The 27,971-nt window shown below is 38.6% G+C and overlaps 1 protein-coding gene across 1 annotated transcript; it reads left to right on the forward strand.

Annotated features, from left to right (window-relative positions):
- TFAP2E (transcription factor AP-2 epsilon) lies at positions 1-27,529 on the forward strand. Its single transcript, XM_075850556.1, has 7 exons — positions 1-195; positions 1,020-1,469; positions 4,066-4,117; positions 20,381-20,606; positions 21,451-21,569; positions 23,413-23,554; positions 26,131-27,529. The coding sequence occupies exons 1-7, from the start codon at positions 169-171 to the stop codon at positions 26,417-26,419; spliced, it is 1,305 nt and encodes a 434-aa protein (XP_075706671.1). The 5' UTR covers positions 1-168; the 3' UTR covers positions 26,420-27,529.
- Positions 27,530-27,971: the final 442 nt, after the last annotated feature.

The following is a 27,971-nucleotide window of genomic DNA, read 5'->3' on the forward strand; positions in this document are numbered from 1 at the left end:
TGAGGAGCAGGAGGACTTAGAAGCAGGGAACGTAGGCTCTATACTGGACTCTTCTCTATGGATACAGCTCCTCGTCTCTGATCCTGAGGACCTGCAGTCACAGTCGGCTCATCTGTGCTTCTTCTTAATACTTCTCTACCGGATTCTGCTGAGAACTCCGTTGCCCACATGTTGGTCCACGCATACTCTGCCATGGTGAGTAGTAGTGGCAGCTGCCCTCGTCTTCCCCTAGAAGTAGAATATCTATCTATCTATCTATCTATCTATCTATCTATCTATCTATCTATCTATCTATCTATCTATCTATCTATCTATCTATCTATCTATCTATCTATCTATCTATCTATCCGATCTCATATCTATCGATCTCTTAATATTTATTTAGGAAGTGCCAACCTGACCAGATGTCAGTTTCTTCTAATTGTTTTGTGATTTGAGAGGTTGGTGGAAGAGGGATATCATAAACAGAAGCATGAGTTACAATGATAGATAGATATGGATGATAGATAGATAGATAGATAGATAGATAGATAGATAGATAGATGTTTTATTCTTGATATATTTAGTTCTGGGGCAGAGGATGGATCTAATGTTTGAAAAGTGACCAGAGAAATGGGCAATTGGACATCTCAGAATAAATATGGGTTCTAGTATACTTGTAGATCAATCTCTTGGTCTTGTCACTTTATGGCTAGACTTATGGGTGTAGGTAGAGGATGGGACTGAATTCTAAAAACTGATCAGAGAAATGGACAAGTGGTCATGCCATATGAATCGTGGGTTCTAGTTAAATCTCTTTATCAGTCACTCCACTTTATGGCTGATTTGACAAATGACCAGAGAAATGAAGAAGAGAACATGTTTTGTCAATGATGAGTTCTGGAACAGTAGGAATGTCTTGGAGTGATCTGTGAATAGTATTGTATAATATTCAGAATAGTTACTGTGATAAGTTATTAGAGTGTTAGCTCCTCGCTTTAGGGAAGCCAATAATGTAATCCTGTTCCTATATCTTCCAGGAGCGCTCTGATGCCCTAAATGGGGTCGCCAGCGGTGGCCGTCTGTCCCAACTCTCCTCGCTGAACCAGGGGGCATACTCCTCGGCTCCCCCGCTCTGCCACACTCCAGCGTCTGATTTCCAACCCCCATACTTTCCTCCCCCGTACCCACAGCCTCCCTTATCCTACTCGCAAAGCCAAGAGCCTGGATACCCCCACCTAGGAGACCCTTACGGTGGCATAAACCCTATCCACCAGCACCACCAGCAGTCGGCATGGCACACGCAGAGAAGTCGCCAGGAGGACGCAGGGCTGCTTTCTCAGGCACACAGGGGGCTCAGCCTGGACCCACGAAGGGACTATGGGGGGATTCCCCGTCTGCTGCCCGGTCTGGGTGATGGTGGGCACAGCCTGGCAGAAAGTGCTCTGTCTATACATTCGCTGTCACACCACAACATAGAAGACATGCAGGTAAAGAATGTAATATACTGATGTACATGAGCTCCAAACCTGTGTATGCGATGCCCTAAATGGGGTAGCCATGTATATATATATATATATATATATATATATATATATATATATATATATATATATATATATATATATCTCACATCATATATAACCAGGGTCATTATTACTAGTGCCCATGTGGGGATAGGGTCTTAATCACGTGTAAACAATAGAGCTGTGGTATCTCCCTCCATCTACTAGAGATCAGCAGTAATAAATGTCCCATGTAATGTCCCTGCATGGTCCTATAGCCCAGGGCGGTCCCCACACTAGTAATAATAGTCACTGATGGAGAAGGATGGCTGCGGTTCTTACAGCAATACATTGTATCTGATTTATTGTTATTATGAATTGATCATTATAAGAATTGTAAATATTTCAATGATTCCTATAACACATGATGCTTGATAGAAATGTAATCGAATAATCCTCATTTTCCGAGGAATTTCTCTACTCCCTTGTACCGGACCAAATCTCTATAATCCAATAATATTTAAAATTGTTATAACGAATGAAATAGTGGCCCCATTTATATAACATTCTATTGTACAAGTATATTGTGTAACCTCCGTGAGTCCTAGTGTACCGTGTGTAGTATGGAGTTTGTAGTGCTTTGTGTAGTATTATCTGTGTGTCAGGGAGTGTTGCACTATTACTCTCATTCTCGCTTTCTCTGTAATTATCGAATTGCTTAGGGAATTTGCAGAAAATTATTTAACCCCTTGATCACATTCTCCTCAATTTGCTTTCACGCTGTCCCCTGGGGCATAGCACAACGAAATAAAGAAACTTACCTTATTTTTAAACATGGAAATTAAATAAGTAGGATTATTTACACATTATTGTGTGGTGTAAGGTGATTTACACACAGACTATAATGATGATCTGAACGATAAACTGGTACAAAGACAAAGACCGTTTATAAGGCGCTGCGACGTCTATATACTCGCTTTTCACTCTCCAGATTTCACTCTACTATTCATGTATTTGTGCAAAGAGTTTCCTTTATAATTTACTGTTTGAATGCTTATCTATCTATCTATCTATCTATCTATCTATCTATCTATCTATCTATCTATCTATCTATCTATCTATCTATCTATCTATCTATCTATCTATCTATCTATTCCATCCCAGACTTTTTTTTGGGGTATTTACACACATAAACCGACATTTAGTAATACATTTATTTATTTATTAACTATATATTATTTTCAAACATCTCATATCACATAATACAGTAACAATTTATGGGATAAAAATGAATTTGTTAATAAATGAAACGTGAATCTTATCTTTTTAGATTTTTTTCCCTCCATGTTTTTGGTAAAAAAAAAAAAAAAACTTATGCCAAAAAGTCGTTTATATGCTGCAGTTGCGCTAGTAATGGTGAATACAGTACTCTGCTGACTTTTTAGCTGCCTATAATCGGTTAACCGTTTTACCCCTATAGACTATTCCTTCTCAATGTTTGCTACTTAACTACAATAAAAAGATGGAAATTCTAGAGACTCCTCTAATATTCTACTTTATTGAAAAATAATATTTTTATTATTACTACAACAATAACTATGAATAATAATACTATATCCAAATTCCATAATAAATCCATAATAGTAAAATAATAATTGGTTATATTTTTTTTCAGTGAAGACAGATAAGTATGAGAGATAGATAGATAGATAGATAGATAGATAGATAGATAGATAGATAGATAGATAGATAGATACATAATAGACTTCATATGTTCAGTGTCAAACACACCAAGTCCAGCTAGCTTTCTGAATCGTGACAATTGTAGCTAATGGAGAACCCCTCTTACTATTGGGGTTACTATATGTGGAATGTAGGGAGCTCCCGTTAATTTCTAGTAGTAATAAATAATTCAGCAAGAAACTTGTATATTCCTGTCCTTAACTCTCACCAGGGAAATCACAGTGACTTCACCAGAATTCAATTCTCAAAACATTACCCCCAGATTATAAAGGAAATCGTACTGTAAAAACGGAATACATGTAGTAAATACTGACAGTCCCTGATTATCATACCGAGGAAGAAGGGGTCATGGGAGGGGGGAGGCTTTTATATGTATGTATGTATGTATGTATGTATGTATGTATGTATGTATGTATGTATGTATGTATGTATATATATATATATATATATATATATATATATATATATATATATATATCCACACTGATCATAATAGGAAGGAAGAGGAATCGTTCATTATGAAGGGCAACATATACACAGATATAGCAGAGGTGCTACATCTACAAATTCAGCTCTGCTACATTACTATTTTTTCTGCTTATATCAAGATCATTTGCCATGACTATTAATTAGTTATTAATTAGTTAAAAAAATTATAATTACTAAAGTGATCCAGAATAATGTATTCTGTTTTTATTGCCAGGCACACAATATAAAAACATAAACACATGTCCTCTATTGTCCTCCATTTAGGTCCCCTTCATGTATTTCTACATATACTTTATGTACTATATCACTATATAAATGAATACATCTTTTCTATCTACTTATTGACCAGGTGATGGATGAGTCAGGTGTCAGCTTACTGGACCAGTCTGTCATCAAAAAAGGTAAGTGTTGTGCTAATATCACCAGTATTTCCCCTACATTCAGGAAGTAGCAGAGTCACACTATGTTACCTAATATAAACAATTTTATAGAAAAAAAGATATTTTTGCAGTAGATGTACCCCTCAAGTAGCATTATGCTGAATTCATATGCAGTAATAACTGCTATTGTTAGTAATTGTTAGTAATAGTATATCATCTGATTCTTTATTAATAATATAATAATAATAATAATAATAATAATAATAATAATACATATTTCTATATTATTGTCAATAACAAGAGATGTTGGGATGTTGTCTAGTAGAAAATTCTATCTCCAACAAGTATGTTCCAAACAGAAATGACAGCTCATTTCTAGAGAATCATCATAACCCTGTGTTTCTATGTAATTCAATAAAACAGTATTATTTTTTTATTTTATTATTATTATTCTTCTTATTATTATTATTCTTATTATTATTATTATTATTAGTAGCAGAATTCATAGTATATATTTTATGATTTATTTTAGGTTTTATTATATGTAAGTTTGATTATGTTTTATATTAATACTCATAATTGTACTTCTAGTAAGTTTCTATCCTTAATGTAATAGTTTTCCATTATTGCCATTTAATGAATGTTTTTGAGGATTGCATTGTCATTTCTATGTATTGATCCCATAGAGTGCTGGGCATGGGATGTAACTACTGCACATAGACATTATTGTTGGCTGCATGCTTGGAATCATATATCTTAATGTCAATGACTGAACATCAGTACTCAGTTAGGAACAAGATTTGACATGCAGAAATCTGGAATTCCATATACTTCTATCTATTCCATCTCACATCATGGTTTTCTACTGAACCTGAATTGTAGGAAACCATTAATTGTGTTTCACATTATCTTTAATGATGGCATCAATGATAATAACACCAGTCAATATTAGATATTCACAATAATGTCAGGTTTTATTACAAATAAGTTATATACACTGGATCTTCTGTACCATGAATGGCAAGATATAGAATTGTTACCCCATCTATGGTTCTTTTCTCTAGCCATATCATGATGATTCCTTTCTCCATTTGTCTATCTGTTTTTAAGTAGTCTTCACAAATCTTCAGATCAGCAAATCTTCTGATCTCTTGAGCAGGTTACATAACAGTTATAGTGTTACTGTGTAAAAATCTGTATGAGCTGAAATGATTTTGATGGGACCTGTTAGGGTTCAGTTAAGATCCTATGGTGTATGATGAGTAACTATCTATCACTGTGCCTAAAATGTTATAGTCTATATTTCAAAGGAAAAAGAAGAATGAAAAAAAAAGTTTAATCCGATCTGTAAAGGACTATGGGCTATTGTGGTCAAAACAAAAAATTCATCCTATAAATGGGAATAATGTCAAAATTGCTGAATAAGATATATAAATCTGTCTTTAGGATGATACAGCTACAGCTTGATTTTATTTTTCTTTATCTGTGCAGCTGTTAATCTGGCGTTCATGAGATCTTCAAAGTACATAGAGCAGTTACACTATTTTATATACTCATGTATTTTGTTATATATTTATATTTATATATTTATTTTTTATTTTATGTATTTGTTTTTAACTTTTACTGTTTTGGACTGGGACCTTCACCTATGCTACTAATTTCATTGAATAATAATAATAATATTCAAGGTTTTAAACTATAGCTCCATACAATAAAGATAGATAGATAGATAGATAGATAGATAGATAGATAGATAGATAGATAGATAGATAGATAAGCCATTAGAGGGGTGAAAGTTTTATATTATCAACACAAACTTTACAAATACATTTTTAATTGCTACTGGTGCCCATATGTTTAATTCTTGCGACTGCTTAGCAATGACCCCTTGTTGTGATGTATTTTTGTTTTTGGTGAATTCATATTGATCAATGACCCTGAGTATCATTATATACAGTGTAGGAGAATCAAGAAATATAAAAAATGTTTTTTTTGTTTTTTATTTGTTTTGTTTTTTAAGACGCCTACTTTCAGATTTATCCAGAATCCATCCTTCCTGTTCTGCCCTTTTTTCCTTGAAGCTGAGTGTATGTAAATGATTATGGATCAGCCTTCACACTGAAATACCAAGACATTCCTTGTATGTAGAGTACAGCAGTGGCAGGACTTCATCCCTGCATCATTCCCCTGCTGTGTACTTACAGGCTCAGGATTTTGGGGAATACTTTTTCCAATCTGTACTGTCTGCTTCAATTTCCTGCCCAGTCTTATGATCAAACCTCCGGTCTCTCACAGGGTCCCGGATTTTCCTATTAAAGCTAATTACGGGAGACCAGTCTCATATCCCCAAATCCTCCTTTCTGTTCCCCTGCATTTACTGCCTCATAAACCACTAACAATGTCACAACTAAGGACTTCCAGAGAGCTGATTAAGGGAGTCTCGGAAAATGGCTGTTCCTCTTGAATGTTTAACCCTTGCCTTGCCAAAGCAGAAAACTCCAGCAACTCAGTTGTAGTGCTACTACCTGTAACTATTTAGATGACGCCCTCCATTTATATAAGGTCATTTTAACAGGGCAGTATTTTGGGTAGTATTTTGCATCCATATTGGAAGCCGGAACCAGAAGTTGGTCCAAAACACGGAAGATGGACACATCTTTCCATTATATTTTTTCTGTTTATGTTCCACTCATGGTTTTGACTTACAAATACTGATGCAAAATACTGACAAAAAAAAGACTGTAGTGTGAAAATGGCCTAAGATTGTAGGTTGTTAGCTAGGAATACAGGCCTAGAGCAGGCAACCAGTGCCCAATAACTGCATTTTAGCTGTGCATTGTGCCAAGAAACTTGTAAGTCTAGTTAATAGGTTGGATTTTAATGGTGTGGGCCAAAAACAATTTTAAAATCATTCTGGGCTTACATCGTATGAACCACAGATGTTTACGGGTTCATTGGCTACCATCTGCTAACATTGGCATAGCTGCACTACAATTGTTATGGTGTATTTGTTGTGGTGGCTTTTGGTTATTATAGGTAGTAAAATGTAAGCAAATCCAGTGTTTATGCTATAGCTGCCCGATTTTTATGGCCAAAGGTTCCCATTGTGTGTGCATGTGTGTATATATACATTACATTATAATATCTAATAACTACATAGATATATACATGTGTATAAATATAAAGCTATAGGACTTCACTTTTGCTTAAAAGTTAAAAGGGGACCTCATGAGCCGGGGTGCTTGGTAAAAGTGTCCTAATAGAACTAGGCAAATGCATTTTAAATGGTATATAAACAGCCAGAGAGACAACATTTTGCAAGCTGTGTATATATTTGGGAGACTCTAAGCTTCCTTTATAAAGTGTTTAATTGGTTTATGGATCTGGAAGTAATTATCAGGAGCAGAGAATGATTTTTTTGTGCTGGGCAGACATCAGGGCACTTTGATAAAGATAAAGTCTGAATTATGAGCTTACAGCCTGACAAAGCTCATGTGTCTGAAGCCATATTTTATGCAATTGTTTGTGGATGTACTTATTACATACAGAGGCATGCGATAATCATGGATTGCATGTACATTTAATGATAATGTAACAGATGAGGAAGCACTTCGCTCCGGGAGATGTATTTCCCAGCATGCATTTCTTTTCAATATATTCTAAGTAATATGTGATAAATGCATATGGTATTTAAAGAGGGAATTTTCAAGGAACTTTGGGCTAGAAATTGGTCTTTTTCGTTGCACTTCAGAAGTGCTCTCGGTTGAGGCTAAGCAGTGGAAGTCGTAAACTGATCTCTTAATTCCTTTAGATATATTAGGGGTTTATTCAGCCAGGTCATACAAACATCTTGTTAATGAATCATTGGGGTATTTGCCTGTATAAAAGCCACATGGTTATGTGCAAACCTGCCTGGTTATCTTTCAAATAAATCATATAATTTTTTTAGTGAAAATAATAAACAAAATAACCAAACACAAAAACATATAAACATTAAATCACATTTATTTTTTTGTAAGTAAACCAATCCCATTAGAGGACCAGGTGTAAATCTACCTATAGATATCCTTTATCATACAAAATCTTCCTTTCCTTGGTTCTGGCCCATGTCTGAATTGTTGTTGGTACCCACAATTTTTGTAAATAGTCAGACCTCAAATTGGTTCCATTACACAATGGATCTCAAATGATGATGTGGCCAAAATGATCCTTATCCTTCCATTTGTTCACCTCCTCTACAATCCTTACCCGCTCTATAATATGCTGCTGTTAATATGGTTATGTGGCCTATTCATAAATGCACAGGTGCCTTTTTTTTTGTTTTTTAAACTTTTTTTAGGAGAGCTCTGGTATAACTAAGGGCATATTCGCACTAGTTTGTATGTTTTTATGTGAAGAAGGGATTGCACCACTGTTTTTTTTTGTTGCATCAATTGTCTAATCTGTACTGCAGTGACTTCAGAGTAAAAAAATGAAATAATGAAAAGCATATGTGAGACATATGCTTTTCTCTATATTTCTTTTTACATAGAGGTCTATGGAGTACAGACTGGACAATCTATTCCACATGAAAAACACTAGCCCAATTGCATGCTTAGCTTTATTTACATTACCCCAGAAAACCCCTTTAAGCCGTCCTCAAGCATTACACCATTAGCACTTTAACTGGATCTGTCCAAAAAATGAAATGTTTATCCACTTTAACATCCCTGGCAGACATATATTATCAATATATTATAGTACTTTACATTTGTGTATTATAGAAATTATTCGGTTTAATTGGTTACATAAAGAAATACAAAGTGCTTTGACGGTGGGTGATCTTACTTTTGCTCGCTGCAGATACAGGTAATCCCTTTATCATTCCTATAGTATATCGGATGATCATTTATATCACATGCATTAGTTACTTGGTGGCACTTGTTAGTTAGAGCCCCTCCCATGACAGATGTAGCAATGGAGATGGCGGAGCAGAGAGAAGGGGAGGTATTTCTCACATTACACAAACTCTTGGGACCAAGATCTATCAATTAAAGCAGCACACACTGCACCTGATGTAATGTATCTGCCTGTTCAAACCCTCCAGCATGTGAGATATTCTATACCGTGACTGTAATAACTGGATGTACACGCACGGCTATTCATTTTAGTAGAGAACACCCTACTATGGATATGGCTAGAGAGGCTGCACGTGTTGTGATTAGGTCAGGAATACTCTTCCCTCTAAGGTAATGGACAGTAGAGGGGTATGGATTGCAGCAGATTTGTACTTCTCCGGGTTACGTTGGCATTAGGTTTCCATATTACTCATTTTAGAATATGAAGCAAAAAAAGAATTCAAACTGAAACATGGTAAAGAGCATTTCCACACAAAACATAAAATTACTATGTATATATTTTTTATATATAAAAGGTTATTATCTCCATCAGTAAAGAAAACATTATTAATAAACTTTAACTATAACTTTTTCCCATTTTTTTTATTGGACATTCTCTTTTATCATTGTTACCGCACGCCGAGTTACCCTGAAATATATAAAGTTTGATCCATACAGATAAATGGCGTTCACCGGTATAGCGCTAGCTGGGGTTAAAGGGTCAGGTGCCTCTTCCTGTAGAGCCACCTATTAGCACGACCCATTATTCTTGCCTATTGAAAAAATCCATCCTGCCATTTAATCGGCATTGTATACTCTGGAAATGAAAGAGTTAAAATTGTCAGCCTATGGAAATTTGCCAGGCAGTGCTTCTGGGATAATTGGCTGTTTACTGCAAATCCATAAGAAACATCAAACACTTTAAGTTGTTAACACTATAACTTCCAGGGCTGGTAGTAAAATCGATGGAATTATGAAGATTGCGTATACGTATCAAACTCATTCGACTGTCCTACACACAATGCTATTGACAGTAACAGACATGAATACCTTTCACATTAGTGTACAGGAAAGTTACAGTAATAAAACCCTACATGAACTATAGCATGGAAATGATGGATTCACTGTCACAGGTTCTTATATCCAACTTTTCTGTTTGATCATCACTCCATAAGCAAACATTTTAACCTTGTTATTGAAAGCTGCCAATAAACTGAATCTGTCCTTGCAAAGACTACACACAAATATTATTAGGCTGATGAAAAGAACATATAAAACAATTCATCACTTTGTCTTTTAAAGGTAGAACAACTAGATTTATGTTACATTATTCACACTGCTTTGCTCAAAACTCTTTTTTTTGTAATACAATTTTAATTTAAATTTTACCCAAATGATGTGTATTCATTATATATATATATATATATATATATATATATATATATGTATATATATATATATATATATACATATATATATTACTCTACAATAATAGCAATGCTAGTTTAGTCCTGGAGCAATGACTTTTATTGTATACTTATCAATGTAAACAGCCTAATTTTTCCGTTTAATAACTATTAAATCTGGTAAACTGTTTCTTCCTTCACTCCAAGGAGGTTATTTTTTTATTTGTGTTACCTGCTGCTTAAGAGCCCATAGTGAATAGATCACGGCCCCTATAATTGTCAGACACAATTAAGTTGCTGGCTTACCTATTGTTGTTGCATCATCCCCGCTCACCTGTTTGTATGTGGTGATTCATTATAGGAAACTGAATTGTTCCGTCTTCCTTCCTGAATTGTCCGTCTGTGTAACAATAATGGTCTGAAAATAACGCATATCAGAATTTATAATAATGTTATATTTTTTAATTTTTTGCAGAGATCAAACCCAAATATTCTAGGTGTATCCAAAAATGATAGATAGCAGATGTCTGTTTCGTTGAAGCTGGCATTTTACATGAGGCTTGTTTGTTATTGGCCTTGTAAACTGTGATGTGTAATATTATATATCGATCTCTTTTTTTTTAATAATGTCCTTGTTCTATAAAATTAAACTTTCCCTCCACAGAAACAAAATGTGTTACTGGTGTATTTCAAAGTAAAATTTACTATACTAAGAAATCCTGTAATACGGCAGCAATGCTTCTGAATACTTATGTGATGTCTTTCTAATGTAAGAGTGGCGAATTGTGCCCCAGACTTCTCCTGTCTTCAGTTTCTGACAAATTAGCTTTTATGGAGCTAATATTATTGTCAGCTAGCCAAGATTTTCTATACCCCTCACTCTGTCAGCACTCCCTGGCAACCAATTGGTCAGTTTTTGGTGAGTGTAGCGCTTGATCCTAACACGAAACCCCACCAGAGAATGGTGCAGTAATGGAGGCAGACACACTATAGTACATTGAAATAAGACTTTTACTCCAGCTGGGGCACAAAGCGTAATGGTTACAACAGTGGTGCTTAGTATATTGGTAACAGGGTTGGCACACAGCTTCATAGTTACAGTCCCTAAAGGGCATTTAGCCTAGCGGTTACAGCCTTGCAGGCAGGGGCGACTAGTTTTTCACCTGCCCTTTGTTTTCAAAAAATGTCTACTGGGCCTTCACCTTCACCAGCATAGGATTCATGCTGGAAGTGGCCCGAAACTAACACAGGACCTCTTTCAGTCACTGAGCTCTCTACCCGGCAGACCCAAGTTTCCCAGCAGTCCGGTTAGGGTCAAGACGCTCAAATCAGTCCGAAACCACTCAGCAAGGCACGCAGGTTCTGCCTTTGCAGCAACGAACGCTGGCACAACCCTCCTAACAGACCTCCTCTGATTCTTTCTGCCACGCTGTCAGTCCCTTGCATTATTTCACAGTCACATAGTACGCGCTTTAATCACGCTCTACACTCTGACCATAAAGCGCAAAAACATCTCTGGCTCCACCCCTGTACAAAGCTTGTGCGGCACCACGCTACGACGTCTGCAATTCTTTTTTTTTTTTTTTTTTTTTATATTTACATTTTTTATTGAATTTTCCAACAATACAGAGGACATTCGTCTGAACAGTTAAGCATTACATCTCATGCCATATTATAAGTACTTTACAGACCATAAGGGGGGGAAACAGGGAAGAGAATATTGAACAGGGTAAAAACCCAGGGAAGGGGAAAAAGAAGGAAAAACATTGGTACATCCGCGACAAGCAGTACTGTCCACATACGAAGGTATAACTTAACCTCTTAGTTCACATTAAATCACATCACACAAATTTACGGTACACTTTCCATGGATGCCATATCTTGAGAAATTTGTCCCTCGAATGCGAGTTCCAATGGGACATCTCCTCAAACCTATAGATCTGATCCACCCTCGCAGTCCAGTGATCTAAAGATGGAACTGTATCAGTTAGCCAATGAAGGGGTATTAACAGGCGAGCCGCCACTATCAGCAATTTGAATAAAGCAGATGGGACTACCGGGACTGAAGAATCCGCAATAGAAAGTAACGCAATTTCCGGTGATACCGGAATTGTTCCCTTGCAAACGGAGTTACTTATTGAGAAATTTTTTTCCCACCATTCTTTCAGCGGGACACATTCCCACCACACATGATAAAAAGTGCCTCTGTCCCTCCCGCAACGCCAGCACGTGTCCGGATGTGTGGAGCCAAACATGCAAGTCTTATCTGGCGTCCTATACCAACGGGATAGTATTTTATAACTGTTCTCCTGAATCTTAATGCATCTGGACACTTTATGTGGGGCGATCAATATCCGGGATATTTCAGCCTCAGTAAATTTCCTTCCCAAATCTCTTTCCCACAATCCTATAAAGTATGGAGGTTTAGTTGCAGGAGGGACAGAGATCTTCCTATAAATCTGAGAGATACTTTTAACTGGCGTGCGATTCTGCGAACATAGCGTTTCAAACCAGTTAGCTTCTCTGTGAAACGAGGTGGACCTACAACATAACAGAGTAATAGATTTTACATATGCAAGAAGCAAAAAATGTCCCTTGGTAATTGATAACTTAGACATTAGAGCCGAATGGGGAATTAGACAACCCTCGTCATCTAGCAGTTGAGCCAGCGACATCTGAGAGCTACTGACCTGCAATGGAGCGCTATCCCTTACTGCTTTTGTGGCCGCCCCCATAATATCTCTTACCTCTATCAGAGGAGATGGCAGCTGTTGTCCCCCTAAGCTAGCTACAAACCCTTTCCAGACTGAGAGATTTGCCCGTGTAAAGGGGTTCGAGGGGCCGCTATCCGAAAGCAGGGAGGGGTCCATTAATATTAGAGTCCTCAGCGGTGACGGGGATAGTGCATTTTCCAACGACACCCATAGTTTATGTCCAGGGGCTCGCACCCAATCTAGCACTCTAGCTAAATGTATTGCTCTATAATATTGTTCTGGGTCTGGAAAACCAATGCCCCCTGCTCTTTTTTGCCGAGTCAGAATGGCCCTCGCAATACGTGCCCTTTTCCGCTTCCAGATAAACTTAGTAAATAGTCTGATTATACGTGAGAAATATAGCCGAGGAATAGCTACCGGCAATGTCTGCATCAAATAAGTAAGCTTAGGCAGGACATAGGACATGACAATGTTCTTCCTACCAAACCACGACAGATAAGGCAGATCTAATCGTTGTAACCAGTCAGGGAAAGAGGCTAGTAGCGGTAAGAAGTTCAAGGAGAACAACTCATCACAATTTGCACACAACTTTATCCCTAGATAGGTTATATGGGATGACGACCAGTCAAAGGCCGAGTTGGCCCTCAATTTTTCTCTACACTCCGGTGACACTGCTATACCCATCGCTTTAATCAAGAAATTAGAAATATAACCAAAGGAGTCCAGTACTTCTTTTACTTTTAGGAGTGCAGTGATAGGGTTCGTGACAATCAGTAGTAGATCATCTGCGTAGGCTGCTACCTTATGTTCCACCCCCTCCTACCCATATCTGACCGTAAACGTATAGACTGCATCAGAGTCTCCATAACCATGACAAACAGCAGGGGGGAAAGAGGACACCCCTGCCGGGTGCCATTGCTAATTTCAAAAGGGGAGGACAGGGCCCCATTTACGGTTATAACCGCCGAGGGGGATGCATACATTGAAAAAACAGCATTAATGAATGGGGTAGGGAGGTGGAATGCCAGCATAGTCTGTCTCATAAAATTCCAGCTAACCCTATCAAAGGCCTTCTCCGCATCTGTGCTGAGAAGGACTGTTGGAACCCTGTTTTTTTGTGCGTGATGTAATATGTGCAGTACCCTCGTAGAGTTGTCCTTCCCCTCTCTCTGCATCACAAATCCGACCTGATCTGGCGAAATAATGTCCGGAAGGATCTGTTTTAAACGAGACGCCAGCATCTTTGCTATCAGCTTCAGGTCCGTGTTCAAAAGTGAGATGGGTCTGAAGTTAGCACAGATCGTATGGTCCTTCCCCTCTTTGGGAATGAGGGAAATATATGCCCTTGACATATCTACAGATAAAGGCACTCCTTCAGTGGTAAGATTTGCAATGCATAATAAGTGAGGGAGGAGAATCTCTCCAAAAGATCTATAATAATCTATAGATAAACCATCTGGCCCCGCGCACTTACCCACTGGGGACTGCTTAACTGCTATCTCCAATTCCGCCAAAGTAAATGGTTTTGCCAACACTGCCCCCTGCGTCTCGGAGATGACCGGAAGAGAGAGAGAGAGTCTAAAAAGGAGGATATGAGCCCAGGTCTCTCTGCCAGACACTCCGAGGGTAGCGATTTCTCCAGGTTATAAAGATTATGATAAAAGTCCCTAAACAGAGAAGCGATTCTAGGGGCCGAATAAGTCAAGCTGCCATCCGGTGACTTTAACATATGGACGTGATTGTTAACCTGCCGTTGTTTGACCCTTTTGGATAGAAATTTAGAGGCCTTGTTGCCATGAGTGTAAAAATTTTGTCGGGACCTCTCAAAGTATTTAGCCGACGAGGCGTTAAGTAAGTTCTTAAGCTGGGATCTAAGGTCATTTAGTTCAGTCAAGTGTCGGCTAGCCAGGGACCGTTTATGGAGTTTTTCTAATTTCTGGATCTGGGACAGAAGTACCTCTACAGCTCTATCTCTTTCCTTTTTTATATGAGAACATATGCTGATCAGGTGCCCTCTTACAAAGGCTTTGTGAGCATCCCAAACTACCTGGAGGGAAGTGTCTGGCTAAGCATTAAGTCTAAAATATTCCTCCAACTTCCCTTTAATATTCTCCTTTACGTCTCCTCGCCCTAATACCGAATCGTTTAGCCTCCACCTTGGCGATCTGCCTTGTGTGTTAGCTAACTGCAATGACAGAAAAACCGGTGCGTGATCTGAGTGCACTCTGGAACCTATACTTGTGTTTCTACAGTATTGAAGGTTAGTTTTGTGCAGAAAAAAAGTGGTCTAATCTTTGATAGGAATTATGCACATGAGAATAAAAGGAGTAATCCGCCTCCGTTGGATGAAAGCATCGCCAGACATCAACCAGGCCACGATCCTCCAAAGAAGTCTTAACCCTCCTCAGAGCTCTATACGATAAAGCCGATTTTTTAACAGACGAATCCACTAAAGGATCCATAACCAGGTTGATGTCCCCACCTATAATAGTCATACCTTCTGCCACGGAATCCACCACCAGTAGGACCCTACTCAACCACAATACCTGTCCAACATTAGGAGCATATAAATTTACAAAAGTGACCATTTGAGTGCCTATCTTACCCTTCAATATAATGTATCTGCCCTCTGGGTCCAGAGTGGTAGATAAACAGACAAATGGTACGGCTTTTCCAAAAACCACACTAACCCCCCTGGAGGCCCCACTATTGCTGCCACAATGAAACCATACCGGGAAATGAGAAAAGGAAAGATTCGGATAATGATCCTTCTTAAAGTGTGTTTCCTGCAGCATAAGAACATCACATTTTGCTTTCTTCATAAAAGAAAAAATTTGGCATCGCTTTGAGGGGGAGTTGCAGCCCCTCACATTATATGACACTATCTTCAGGGCAGCCATATTACAGTGCAGAGGCAGGTTACACTATCGCGTCTCCAAACCTGACAGGCAATTGCACAACATATGACCTTTCTGCTACCATATGAAGGTGAGCCAAGAGATATATTACACATTTTCCATAATACTGCAGGACCATAGACAAAGCACGCGGACAGGACATAAAGTACCAATGACATGACGGGAAAGGGGAAACCAAACATGGATAACAAAGATGGGGGACAGTACCCCAAAACTGAGAACAAGAACAGTAACGGTTCACATAGAACCTTCCACCAGGGGGAATCTGGTAAGTTAACCATGTATTGTCACAATCAGCTCATCTAGCCATAGCAGTCCACACCATGGCCAAATAAAGAATATAGGAATATAAAGCGTGAGTTACCACGCCGCAATTCAAGGCAGATCCTCTCTCTCCCCAACTAATCTGCGTGAGCCCAATCGTCCCGATTTCTTCTTGCTGCATTGACGTTTAGGAGCTGGAACATCTTCCCATGGTGTCAAGTGAGCTGTAGCAGGGAGAGATGTCAAATCCAGGACCGGATCCCAGTCTTCTAAATCCAGAGGCTCTATATCCAGGTGCGCATATACGGACTCCAGGTCCGTCACGGACGAAACAAGCATGCGACGACCTTCATAGAAGAATGATAATCCAAACGGGAATGTCCAGCGATACATAATATTTTTATTCCTCAGATGATCAGTAAGTGGCTTCAGATGACGACGTTTTTGAAGGGTACTAGATGCCAGATCCTGATATATAGAGATAACAGAACCTTGTAAAGTAAGAGCATCCATGTTTCTCGCTTTAGTCAGCACAGCGTCCTTATCCGTGTAGTTCAGAAATCGACATATTACATTCCGCGGAGGATCAGAGGCTGTTGGTTTAGGGCGCAAAGCTCTGTGAGCCCTCTCCAGAACAATGTCCGCAGGCGTATTAGGGCCGATCAGCGAGCGACAAAGTCCCTTTATAGTTTCCATCAGAGCGTCAGCAGGGATGGATTCTGGCACACCTCTAAAACACAGGTTGTTCCTGCGGTTCCTATTCTCCTGGTCTTCTAGGGCCCGGAATACTGAATTAAAGTGCTTTTGACACGAGGAGAAGCAGTGTGTGACTGGCGTGTTAAAATCTAGCATTGCCGCCTGAGTAGCCTCCAACTTCTCTACCCGCTGCCCCACTTGCCTCATATCTTGTTTAATGTCTGCCAAATCTCTAACCAGGGGCTCCAAAGCCTTATTAAGTACCTTTGTGAAGAAGTCTCTAGTGAGTGGCAAGTCGGTCGAAGTGCTGCCTGCATCGCTGCTATCGTCTGCTGCTCCAGCTACTCCTTCTTCCCGGGAGCGAGAGGAGGACAGCGCCATCTTGGCCTCATGTCCGCCTGCACCTAACGGCCCCCTTTTCACGAACTTCTCCATGACTCCTTGAGATCCTGGTCGTCTCTGGACTTACTGCTGCCAATCTTGACCATGGTTGGCTGCAACACGCTATCTTATTCGATAAATGAGCTGTCGGTAGTTACGGAGCTCAGCAGCACACGTCCATTCAGGTCCGTCGCTAGCTCCGCCCCCCACGACGTCTGCAATTCTGACCAGAAGCCTTGCCAGCCCACCGTGCCCATCCGTAAACATTACAACATCTCTTAAGGGCACAATACCTGTGAACAAATACATGTTAGGACATGGCACATGACAGTTTTCACCGAGACATCAACAGTACATATGCGCAGTAAAGGGAGAACAATTTAGGTACATTACTGTGTAAGGGGTGCCGAGCAATGTCCAAGTTCACTTTACCCCCTTACAAGTACATTGTCATTTACCAGGACAGGACTATTTAAAGGTAGATTTTTAATTATTAATACAGTCCTGTCACAAGGTGCCAGAAACACGTATCATTTCTCTTACATATCTGAGTACATATGATCAGATTTAGTTGGTGAACTTGTTTTATTTGTAAATAATAAGATATACAATCACAATTATGTATCCAGACAGGTGACAGCAAAGAGGATTGCTTATGGGAAGGGGAGTTGAATATAGATATTGTTGCTGGTAAACATAAGCATTGCTCCAATGATCTGATACAATGTCAGTCATAAGGGACCTAAACTTTACCTCTGTAGAATTCTCATTTAATCGCACACCTCTTGGAAATGAGTCAGAATCCCTATGTGAAAATTGATATTACCTCTGAGTACATGTGTGCCAGTAGAAAAAAGGGAGGGATCCTCCATCTCACCTGAGTATAGATGTCACACTGTCTGTAGCGCCCGGGTCCTCGTGTCGGCACACGTAATGGATAAGGCAATAAGAAATAGAAAAGGATCCAGCGCTAAGACCAGGAATATCTGTTAAAATTGGAAACTTCTTCCAAGTTTTATTTAGCGACAAGGGGTGTTAAAAATAGACAATCTGTATTTGTTCAGAGTCAATATGGCTAGTTGAAGGGGATAGGCGGGTGCCTACGCGTTTCAGACGCGATCTGCGTCCTTAGTCATGGCTTTCTGTCTATTGCTATTGCTGCATGGAATATTTCATTTCTCCTAGCATATGTTATAAAGTAGTCTGTGTTCGTTCAAATTTTATTCAGCCCTTATCTATTTATTTCAGAGTGCTTAAAAGCGCCAACATATTCTGCAGTGCTATACAGAGATCACCATTATCATCAGTCCCTGTCCCCGATGAAGCTCACACTCTAATTATTTTATCTCACACACACTGGAGACAATTTCATAGCATTTCACCTATCGGTATGTTTTTGGACTGTGGAAGGAGACTGTAGCACCCAAAGGAAATCCACGCAAACTTCATAGTCATATCTATTTCTGGGCAAGCAGTTTCTGGGCAACCAATTTAGCTCCCACAAGGAAGTTGACCACATTTTTCTATAGTCTTGGATGGCAATTCTGCCTAGTTATGAACTAGATGTATTTTGCCATTCATAAACCTGGGCAAGCTGTAATGACAGCCATATTGGTTGCAACTCTAGCTGCCCTAGAAGGAATTTTAATTTTAACAAGAAAGGACAACATCCTAGATGGCTTGTCGGTCATGACAAAGCTGCACTTTTTTCCCTTTACTTGATTTAGAACAAGGAGTTCTGCAAGTTTATAATACAAAGAAATCAAACTTCCAAACTAAACCAAAATATTAGGTACGACTTCTTTTGAGAAAATAACTAAAATGTAACACTTGAATAATTGTGAGCAAAATGCAAAACCTGCATCCTGAATACAGATGAGAATACGCTGACATTGGTCATTGGTCATGTTTGCTCCAGGGTGTTGCCTGTTACGTAGATTCCCTGGTTCAGGCATTACAGATTCACTCCAGTTTACATTCAGTGTGCTGTTCCCCAGCAGAGAAGATGTCGAACTATTTTTGTTGTGTCCATTTCATTATATAATATATAAGCCATAGAACAAATTACATTTTATGCATTGACTATTTTTTTTAAGATGCGCGCAGATAGTGGAGTAGTGAGTGAGTAGGTTCAAAACATGGAGAAAACATATGCGATAGGGAGCGAACAGATGTAAGAGGATGACAAGCTGGGAATAATTTTATTGAAGAAGCAGGCCGGAAGAAAAGCTTGATCTTCGTAACTGCGGAGGGTCTGGTGCTGGTATTTTTGTAGTCAGTAAGTGAGAAATCTGGATCTTCTAGTGGATCTCATGATCAGCAAATGATCAAAATATAAATCAAGGCTATGCTCGCGGGGAGAAATATGTAGTTTGGGTGCAGCTTACCAATTTAATAAGAAGATCCAATTCCTTACATTAACAATGGTTAAATATTTACAGAATGATGGTTTTATTTTAACCAGTCATAAACCTTGAATGTACAGTTCTGTTTGTCGCTTTCATGTTTAGTATCAGTCGAAGACAGTGGTGTTGTCCAAAGAAGATAGGAGACTACATAATAAGGGGCATGGTGTTTGTTTCCTCTTCATACCCTTTCCATGACCCTTGAGCCAATTTACCACCCTCTTGCTTGCTAACAATGAAGTTCCTCTGGAGAGTAGAGTCCTGCACAGGTTCTCCCTACCCAATAGAGGAGATATGACCAACTGGGGGTAGGGTCAAATCTCTCCAAGGGTCCCATAGCAGACATATTATCTTTATGGTATAGACGTGCTTGGGGATTTAGATTTATATGAAATATACATATTGTTCATCAATATATCATAGGAATTCCAGGATAAATATCAAATATTTGCAGTAATTCAATAAAGCAGTAATCCAATATACATACTATACATGGTACACACGGAAGTATATATTTACTGATATAAAGACATTTTGTTCCTATAGCATGATCTAATGTGTCCGATGTCTGGTTAGTTAAGGAAGATACTGACCAATTCATAATCTTGTTTGTTGCTCCACAGTTCCGATGCCATCCAAGCACAACAGCATGATGTCCGCTCTTACATTGAATAAAGAAGGCCTCATAGGAGGAGTATCAAATCCAAATGAGGTTTTCTGTTCTGTCCCTGGACGGTTGTCTCTGCTAAGTTCCACGTCGAAATACAAGGTGACAGTGGGAGAGGTCCAGAGACGCCTGTCACCTCCTGAGTGTCTTAATGCATCTCTGCTTGGAGGAGTACTACGGAGGTTAGTGAGGATTATTCATGTACACTGTCACACTTTGGACACATGTTTCATGATAAAAAATATATTTATTATTGTTAGTGTATATTCTTTGCCAGGACAAGGTTCACAAGTGTAATGAAGGTCTACAAGAACCAACATGGATTTGTACTTCTCCATAAAACAAAAAAAAAATGGCTCTCCAATTTATTTCCAATGTAGTGTAAAATAGGTATCTTCATTTTTTTTTTCTCACGAAGCCTGGAAATATGTGTGAAATACCAGACGTATCAAATATTTCTTTGCAAATTGTGTATGAATTAACTATTGTATGAAAACAAAAAAGGAATGTAGTAATGCAATATGAGATAATTGCACCTAACAGATCATGCAGAAGGGGAAAAAAAACAAACAATGGATCACCCATATTTAGCAAAGGATATTAGGAAGTGGGGAAACTACAAAACAAAAAGTTGCTTCTTGATGTGTCCCACATCATTCACAGATATGAATATGGTCATTTCATGGAAGGAGCACCCAAGAAAGTTTTTTTTTCATTTAATGGATAACTTTGTAGAAATTTTTGAAAAAAAGTTGCTTTATGGTATTCGTTCCAGCCTTGTGTGAAGTAGAAGGATCATAGACTATGTATGTCTGTATACATTTTCTATTTGTTCAGCTGTATTACATATTTGCTTTACTATTGTTCACTTATATCTACAAAAGCTACAAAAAGTACCTTCAAGTCCACCTAGTTTTGTTTAGTAACCTTGCCCTGATCAGTTCAGTCAAACCATTTCTAAATTTATATTATTTACTGTCCGATTTTCAGATTTCTTAACAAGTCAATAACTTTTGTTTGCTATAGGGCAAAATCAAAGAATGGAGGTCGTTGTCTTCGCGAGAGGTTGGAAAAAATTGGCTTGAATCTACCGGCAGGAAGACGTAAAGCTGCCAATGTGACTCTACTGACATCTCTAGTGGAGGGTAAGAAATACAAAAGACAACTTACAACTGAAGAAACTGGAAGAGTGAAGTGACCAAAAGCAAAATTCACGCTTTCAGTAGAAAATCTGGTTTATTGGTTGGAAACTTTTGCAGATACAATTGATCATTTTCTCTGCAGATGGTTGTTACCACTTTGCTGGCTGCACGTAGTAATACTTGTGGTAAAGCATTTTATTGGAGGCAAGCCTTTGATCAGAATTATTTATCACGTTAAAAGTCATTGCCATAGTAACGCAACTTTAACAATATTGGAAAATGTCCTTGGCCACCATCACTTCTAGTTTCTTAGCATAAAGTCACGGTTTCAACTTCAGGCGAGTGTATGAAAATCCAGATTTATTTGCTATTTCCCAGGTAGTTCATTGTGAAGGAATAGTTTATTTAGTATTGATCACCCAATTCTTTACTAAACCATTTTAGAAGCATGTGAAAAGATATAGAGGGAGCAGAGTATGGAGATAGACATTGTAGTGTTAATCTATCATTGTGGCACCCTGGGCAGAATATGGAAGCTGCTCACTTTATGACATAAGTCTCCTGATCACCAGCAGTTTTCAGTAGACAGAATATGTCCTCTCCTTCGTTCGGTGTTTATGCAAATCACTGTGCCTAGGGCTGATATGCAGAATTACTTTTAATCATGTGTTGTTGTTGGTTTGTGAGGAATAAGGAGAGCTAGACAGAAATTAAAATGTAATATTACACACATAGTACTTACATAAGATGATGATTGGTTTACAGGGCTTGTCCGGGATCAGCAAATTAATGTTCTATTTTGTATAATTAAAAGTTTTTTACAATTTTCTAATATACTTTCTGTATTAATTCCTAACGGTTTTCAAGATCTCTGTTTGTTGTTTATTCAGTCGGATCATTTATGCCCCATGCACACAACTGTATAATTTGTCAGTAATTGCGGACCAATTCACTTCTATTGACCACGGACACCTTCCCATATATTTGCAGGAAGGTGTCCAGGCCATAGAAAGCCATGTCCTATCTTTTGCTTTGTTCGGACCGTGCTCGTAATCGGGGACCGTGATTACCGGCATAGTCGTGTGCATGGTGCCTTATTGTTTACTTCCAGCAGATAAAATTCTGTCCATGGTCATGTGATGGACAAACAGGTGCAGGACTGATTACATTTACAATACAGTTAACAGAGCTGTCTCTTGTAATGATTCCAGCACCTGTGTGTCCATCACATGACCATGGACAGATTATTATCCACTGGAAGTAAACAAGGAATTATCCTATTGAATAACGACTGTCAGAGATCTTGAAAACCGAGAGGAGTTAATAAAGAACGGATAAACATATACTGGAAAATTGTATAACTTTTAATTTTACACCAAAAAAAAATAATACATTAATTTGCTGAAAGTGGACAACCACTTTATAGTTTACAGAGCTTTGTATCAATACTACCTCACCATTGATGATGATGTTACTGAGGGGTCACCAGGCAAGGGCGAGCAGATTCTTTCTTGGAAAGTTTCCATTTTGATCACTATAAGAATTGGCTACGGTCAGGGTAAAGTTTCAAAATAGAGTTTTGAAATTGTGTCACAGGAGTTATTAAATGTTCACCAGAATTGTTCCTATAGTGACTATATTCTATCACTTACACATTGAATGGAGATGTTATTACACAGAAATATGATGCATATCGTTCACTGGTTGTTTGAGGATTATATTGGGTATAATGGAAATCTGTCAACGACCAATGCAAAGGTGTTTACTTACATAGAAGTGTAATAGGTTTAGTTGTGTCATGGTAATATCTGCACTGTTGTACTGACTGGACTCTTCTCATCTGCAGGTGAGGCTGTCCATCTGGCTAGAGATTTTGGTTATGTTTGTGAGACGGAGTTCCCAGCAAAAGCTGCAGCAGAGTACCTATGCCGACAACACTCTGATCCTACCGAGCTCCACACGCGGAAAAACATGCTTCTTGCTACAAAGTAAGTATACAGTCTGTATTACTATTTACTGGTGAATCAAGAGTCACATTAGGCTGAAAGGCTTAGTCTTTTTTTGACAGTATTATGGAATTGGAGGACCACTACTGCAAAGTTTAACAGAGAAGGTGCCCTTGGCAGCCAGATATCTGATTCCATTTTTAAATTAGAAATAAAAACATAAAAATATCAGCAAGGATATATGATTGGTTGCTATTGGCCACTGACTCATTGTGCAAGTTTTATAGATGTGTATAGTTACTAAAAATGTCTACACTAGATTTCACCCTGAAAACTCAGGGTGAGATTTATTAAGAGAGAATATGTAATCAATTTGGTGCATCTTGGGCTGTCTTAAAGCCAGAGAATTAAATCTTTGCACAGTTTTCTAGCTTTAGACTTGCTGCTAAATCTCGCCCCTTCGAGAAAAGTCGCAAATATGAGGTGCGCCATCATTTGCTACTTTTCTATGCCAAAATACTTGCGCTAATAAATTAATAAATTCCCCCCATTATTTTCATGTTTAGACTTAACCCTTCTGCTAAACTTCAGTATATAGCGACAGAGACATAACTAAAGTTACTGGACCCCCGGTGTAAAAACATGGACTCTACTCCCAACTGCCAAAAATGATGATGGCATCCTGCATATGATCTGTATATACTTTAATTATGAATTGTGAGATAAATCTGTCTAGACTAAACTTTGCATGTTTAGGATTGTTTTGTGGGATATAAAGCCAGTAATAGGAAGTAACCAATTTATTTGGAGATTAGTGGTTTGAATACTTAGTATATAATTTCTCTGATACAAGACTACATGTTTCCACTTCCCAAGAACCATAGAAAAACTCTAGCTGGAAAAATTACTTAGACTACTGGGGATAAGACTTGTAGATAAAGAGCTTTATCAACATAGTGATATATGCCATACTATTTTGGGTGTCAGTAAGACAAATTGCAATGCCTAACAGTTAAAGGTATAATATCCATAAAATATATATATAGGACCATAAACGGCGCTGCTACACATATAGCTCAGAAGAAGATGGGAGTAATAAAGGTGTTTTTAATGAATAAAGGCTACGCATTTCAACGCTGGACTAGCGCCTTCCTCAGGCCATACATAAGACCAACAGTAAGGCACCTTAAATACAATGTGGTTTTTGAAAAAGCTGCCAAAGAACGGCTGTGACGTCTTCTGTGCTATATGTGTAGCAGCGCCGTTCATGGTCCTATAAATTTTTAATGGATATTATACTTTGCGGTGATAGCCATTATTACCGGTTTGGACCAAGGCAGCAGCAACCCCCCCCCCCCCCCGATTCACATTTCTATACTTACATCATAGTTGTGTCTGAACAAGCACAACCAGCATAGGTGAGCAGAACCTTGTCTCGACCTTTCTTTCACTCTCCCCTGGTTTTACCTGCACTATGTGGTGCCGTGCATTATTCCTAGGTTAACAGTTAAAGGGGTTTTTCCATCTGCATAATCATATTTCAAATGCTAGTAAACCAAAAGTTAGCCACTTAAGCAAATACCTTGCTTTTTCTAATCTTTACTGCTCTTTAGATAATCCTCCTCCAACTGGCTCTTTGTATTTCACTCGTTGCCTAGGGTTGCGACCACCGCTGCATTCTTTTAGTGGTGGCCGCGCTTGCACCCTATTTCCCCTTGCTACTACTATAAAGAATGGCTGGGGTCACGGGAGCATGTCACCTCTCTACAGCTTTATTCAGATATGTGGACAGCTCCAGGGCATGCACAGTAGCCCTGGAGCCCGCCATTATAACAGCATAGCGCAGGTAGTGGTCGTGTACTTATCAAGGCTTTGAAAACTGTGCTTGCTCTAAACCCACTATTTTCTCCATATGTAAATATAGAGAAAACAGTGTGGACGTTAGAACCAGCTCAATTTTTAACCAGGTAGCATTTAAGTTCGATTGGTGCATTACACGGAGATGAACTTGGGACGATAGAGGAAAATTTACTTTGGAACATCAGCATGGAGGGTGGAGTAGATGCAGGGGATGAGTAGAGGGATAGAATTGGGGATGAACATACAAAGATTGCGGGGAGGACAAGTGCGGATTGTCTCAACCATGCTTAGTATGCCTGGTTGAGACGAGCGGTCAGCAAGCTCTACTTTCAATGTTGCTAGTACTATAGTATCTAGTAGTGTCGTGAGCGGGCATGGAGATGGCAGCACAGCTTGATTGACATCATTCTAGTACCGCCCAATTTTGCTCCCAAACAGAGGAACATGCTGTGGGGAAAAATTAAGAAAAAAGACACTTCTGGGGGTAAGAAATTGGATTAGATGGCATGATAAGACTCAGATTTTAATATTTATTAAAGCTAAGAGAAAACAAAAAAAATAAAGGCTTCAGGTCTTTAGCCATATGAAACAGCACTGGAGGCTTTCCTAAATGTAACTATTCTCAGATGTTTACAGATCCCCCGCCACTATTACACCATATAGAATTGTTGTTGTCCCATATTCTGTTGTCATGTTCACCTATGGATGTGTTATTGCAGTTACCATTCTAATTTTTAATATTGTGTTATATATTTTAGGCAGATTTGCAAGGAGTTTGCTGACTTATTGGCCCAGGATCGTTCTCCATTGGGAAACAGCCGTCCTTCTTTTATCCTTGAGCCTGGCGTACAGAGCTGCTTGACTCACTTCAGCTTGATCACTCACGGGTTTGGAGGACCAGCCATATGTGCAGCTCTCACTGCCTTCCAGAACTACCTACTTGAGTCTCTAAAGGGCATGGATAAGATCTTCATGAATAGCACAGGGAATGGACACTCTGTAGGGGAATCCAAACCTACAGAGAAGGACCTTAAACATAGGAAATAGCCCAATGTGACATTCATGGTGAGGGTTGGAAAGCGGTCTAGATCTCTAGGATACCAAGACTAAATCCCAGTGGTGGAAACTAAACGTGAAAGCAGAAGGATTTCAGGACCTGGAGTTAAAGAATTTACCTTTATAAAGAGGATCCAAATTGAAAAGAGAGATGGAAAAATGATCAGAAGTCATCGTGGTACTTTGTTGCAGATATAAAGATACGTTTTATACTTGCACCTGTCAGTAACATAACACGCACACAGACTTTATATAAAGTATGAAGAACTTTTCTACAAAATGACAAGAAAATACAGTCAACATGTCACTCATATAATGAACAATGTCTTCGGAATTACAGGGCACCACTTTAGTGGTATATACCCACATCCACGCTATACAGTTTAGATAGACACATAAGATCTCGCTATTCTTGGTTTCTTCAAGCAGCACATTGGTATATTAAAACAGAAGGCCTATCTAAATGATATGATAGACCTGTATTGTGAAACAAGTCTGAAATAAGAATCAATCTAAAAGGAGCAACTGCTGCAAAATGTCATTCTGCCAAAATACTGCTCTGTTTGGATTTAGCCTGTATGCACCGAAAACATTACTTGAAATTTCCACAACTTGGTACCCCACTAGCCAAGTTCCATTACTATTTTGGAAAAAGACAACAACTATATCACATTATTCTTCCCTTGCTTACCACATAGAATATCTATAAAGAGAGCCGTGAGAGCATTGATGGGGAGATTAGAGATATTTAGTCCTTCTCAATTCATCTTTTTACATTTTGCTCATATTGAGTGTCCAACAAGTAACGTACAGCAAAACAAAAATGCTAAAATATAATTTCATGTTAGTAGTGGGTTCCTGTTATCTTACCTGCCAGCCAAGATGAGATGTGACGGTGGCACATACCAATGTTTATGACCCGCCCCTCCCGTTGACTACAGTGACAGTACCACACATGCACAAGAGCATGGAGATATAATAGTGTCCCCGGTAGCTGCAGCCTCTGTAGCTAAGTATCAGCATGAACATATTTATCAAATTGTACAACTAATGGAAAACGATCATTCATAGCTCTAGTGACTTGCTGTAGATATATATATAAATACATACATATATATATATATATATATATATATATATATATACACACACAGATATATATATATATCTGTGTGTATATATATATATATATATATATATATATATACATACACACACAATGTAACTCCACTAAGTACATAAACACTATAGAGAGGGGAAATTTTACAATAACGATGCAGGACATACTACATAAAACTACAGTGTTGTCTATAGAAAAACATTAAAGGGCTCAGCTATGTGCAATGTTTTATCTTACTATACTTGAGTATGATTTCCTTTTAAGAGTCGTGTGGGCCGTAGCTAAAATAAGGAAACGCACATATATCTATTTAATCAGAATAATATGTGATTTTTGATGGGAGCGGTAAGACTGGGGAAGAAAACACGTGTAAAGCCGCAGTTTATTATCTGCTCGGATGAAGCATTTCAAATCTCTATAGCC

This window comes from Rhinoderma darwinii, chromosome 2, assembly GCF_050947455.1.
Source record: "Rhinoderma darwinii isolate aRhiDar2 chromosome 2, aRhiDar2.hap1, whole genome shotgun sequence".
Classification (NCBI taxonomy): domain Eukaryota; kingdom Metazoa; phylum Chordata; class Amphibia; order Anura; family Rhinodermatidae; genus Rhinoderma; species Rhinoderma darwinii.

Coding starts and splice junctions, on each gene's coding strand:
- TFAP2E (XM_075850556.1), top strand. CDS start 169: ATGTTGGTCCACGCATACTCTGCCATG. Junction 196..1,019: donor TCCACGCATACTCTGCCATG/GTGAGTAGTAGT, acceptor TATATCTTCCAG/GAGCGCTCTGATGCCCTAAA. Junction 20,607..21,450: donor CTTGGAGGAGTACTACGGAG/GTTAGTGAGGAT, acceptor TGTTTGCTATAG/GGCAAAATCAAAGAATGGAG.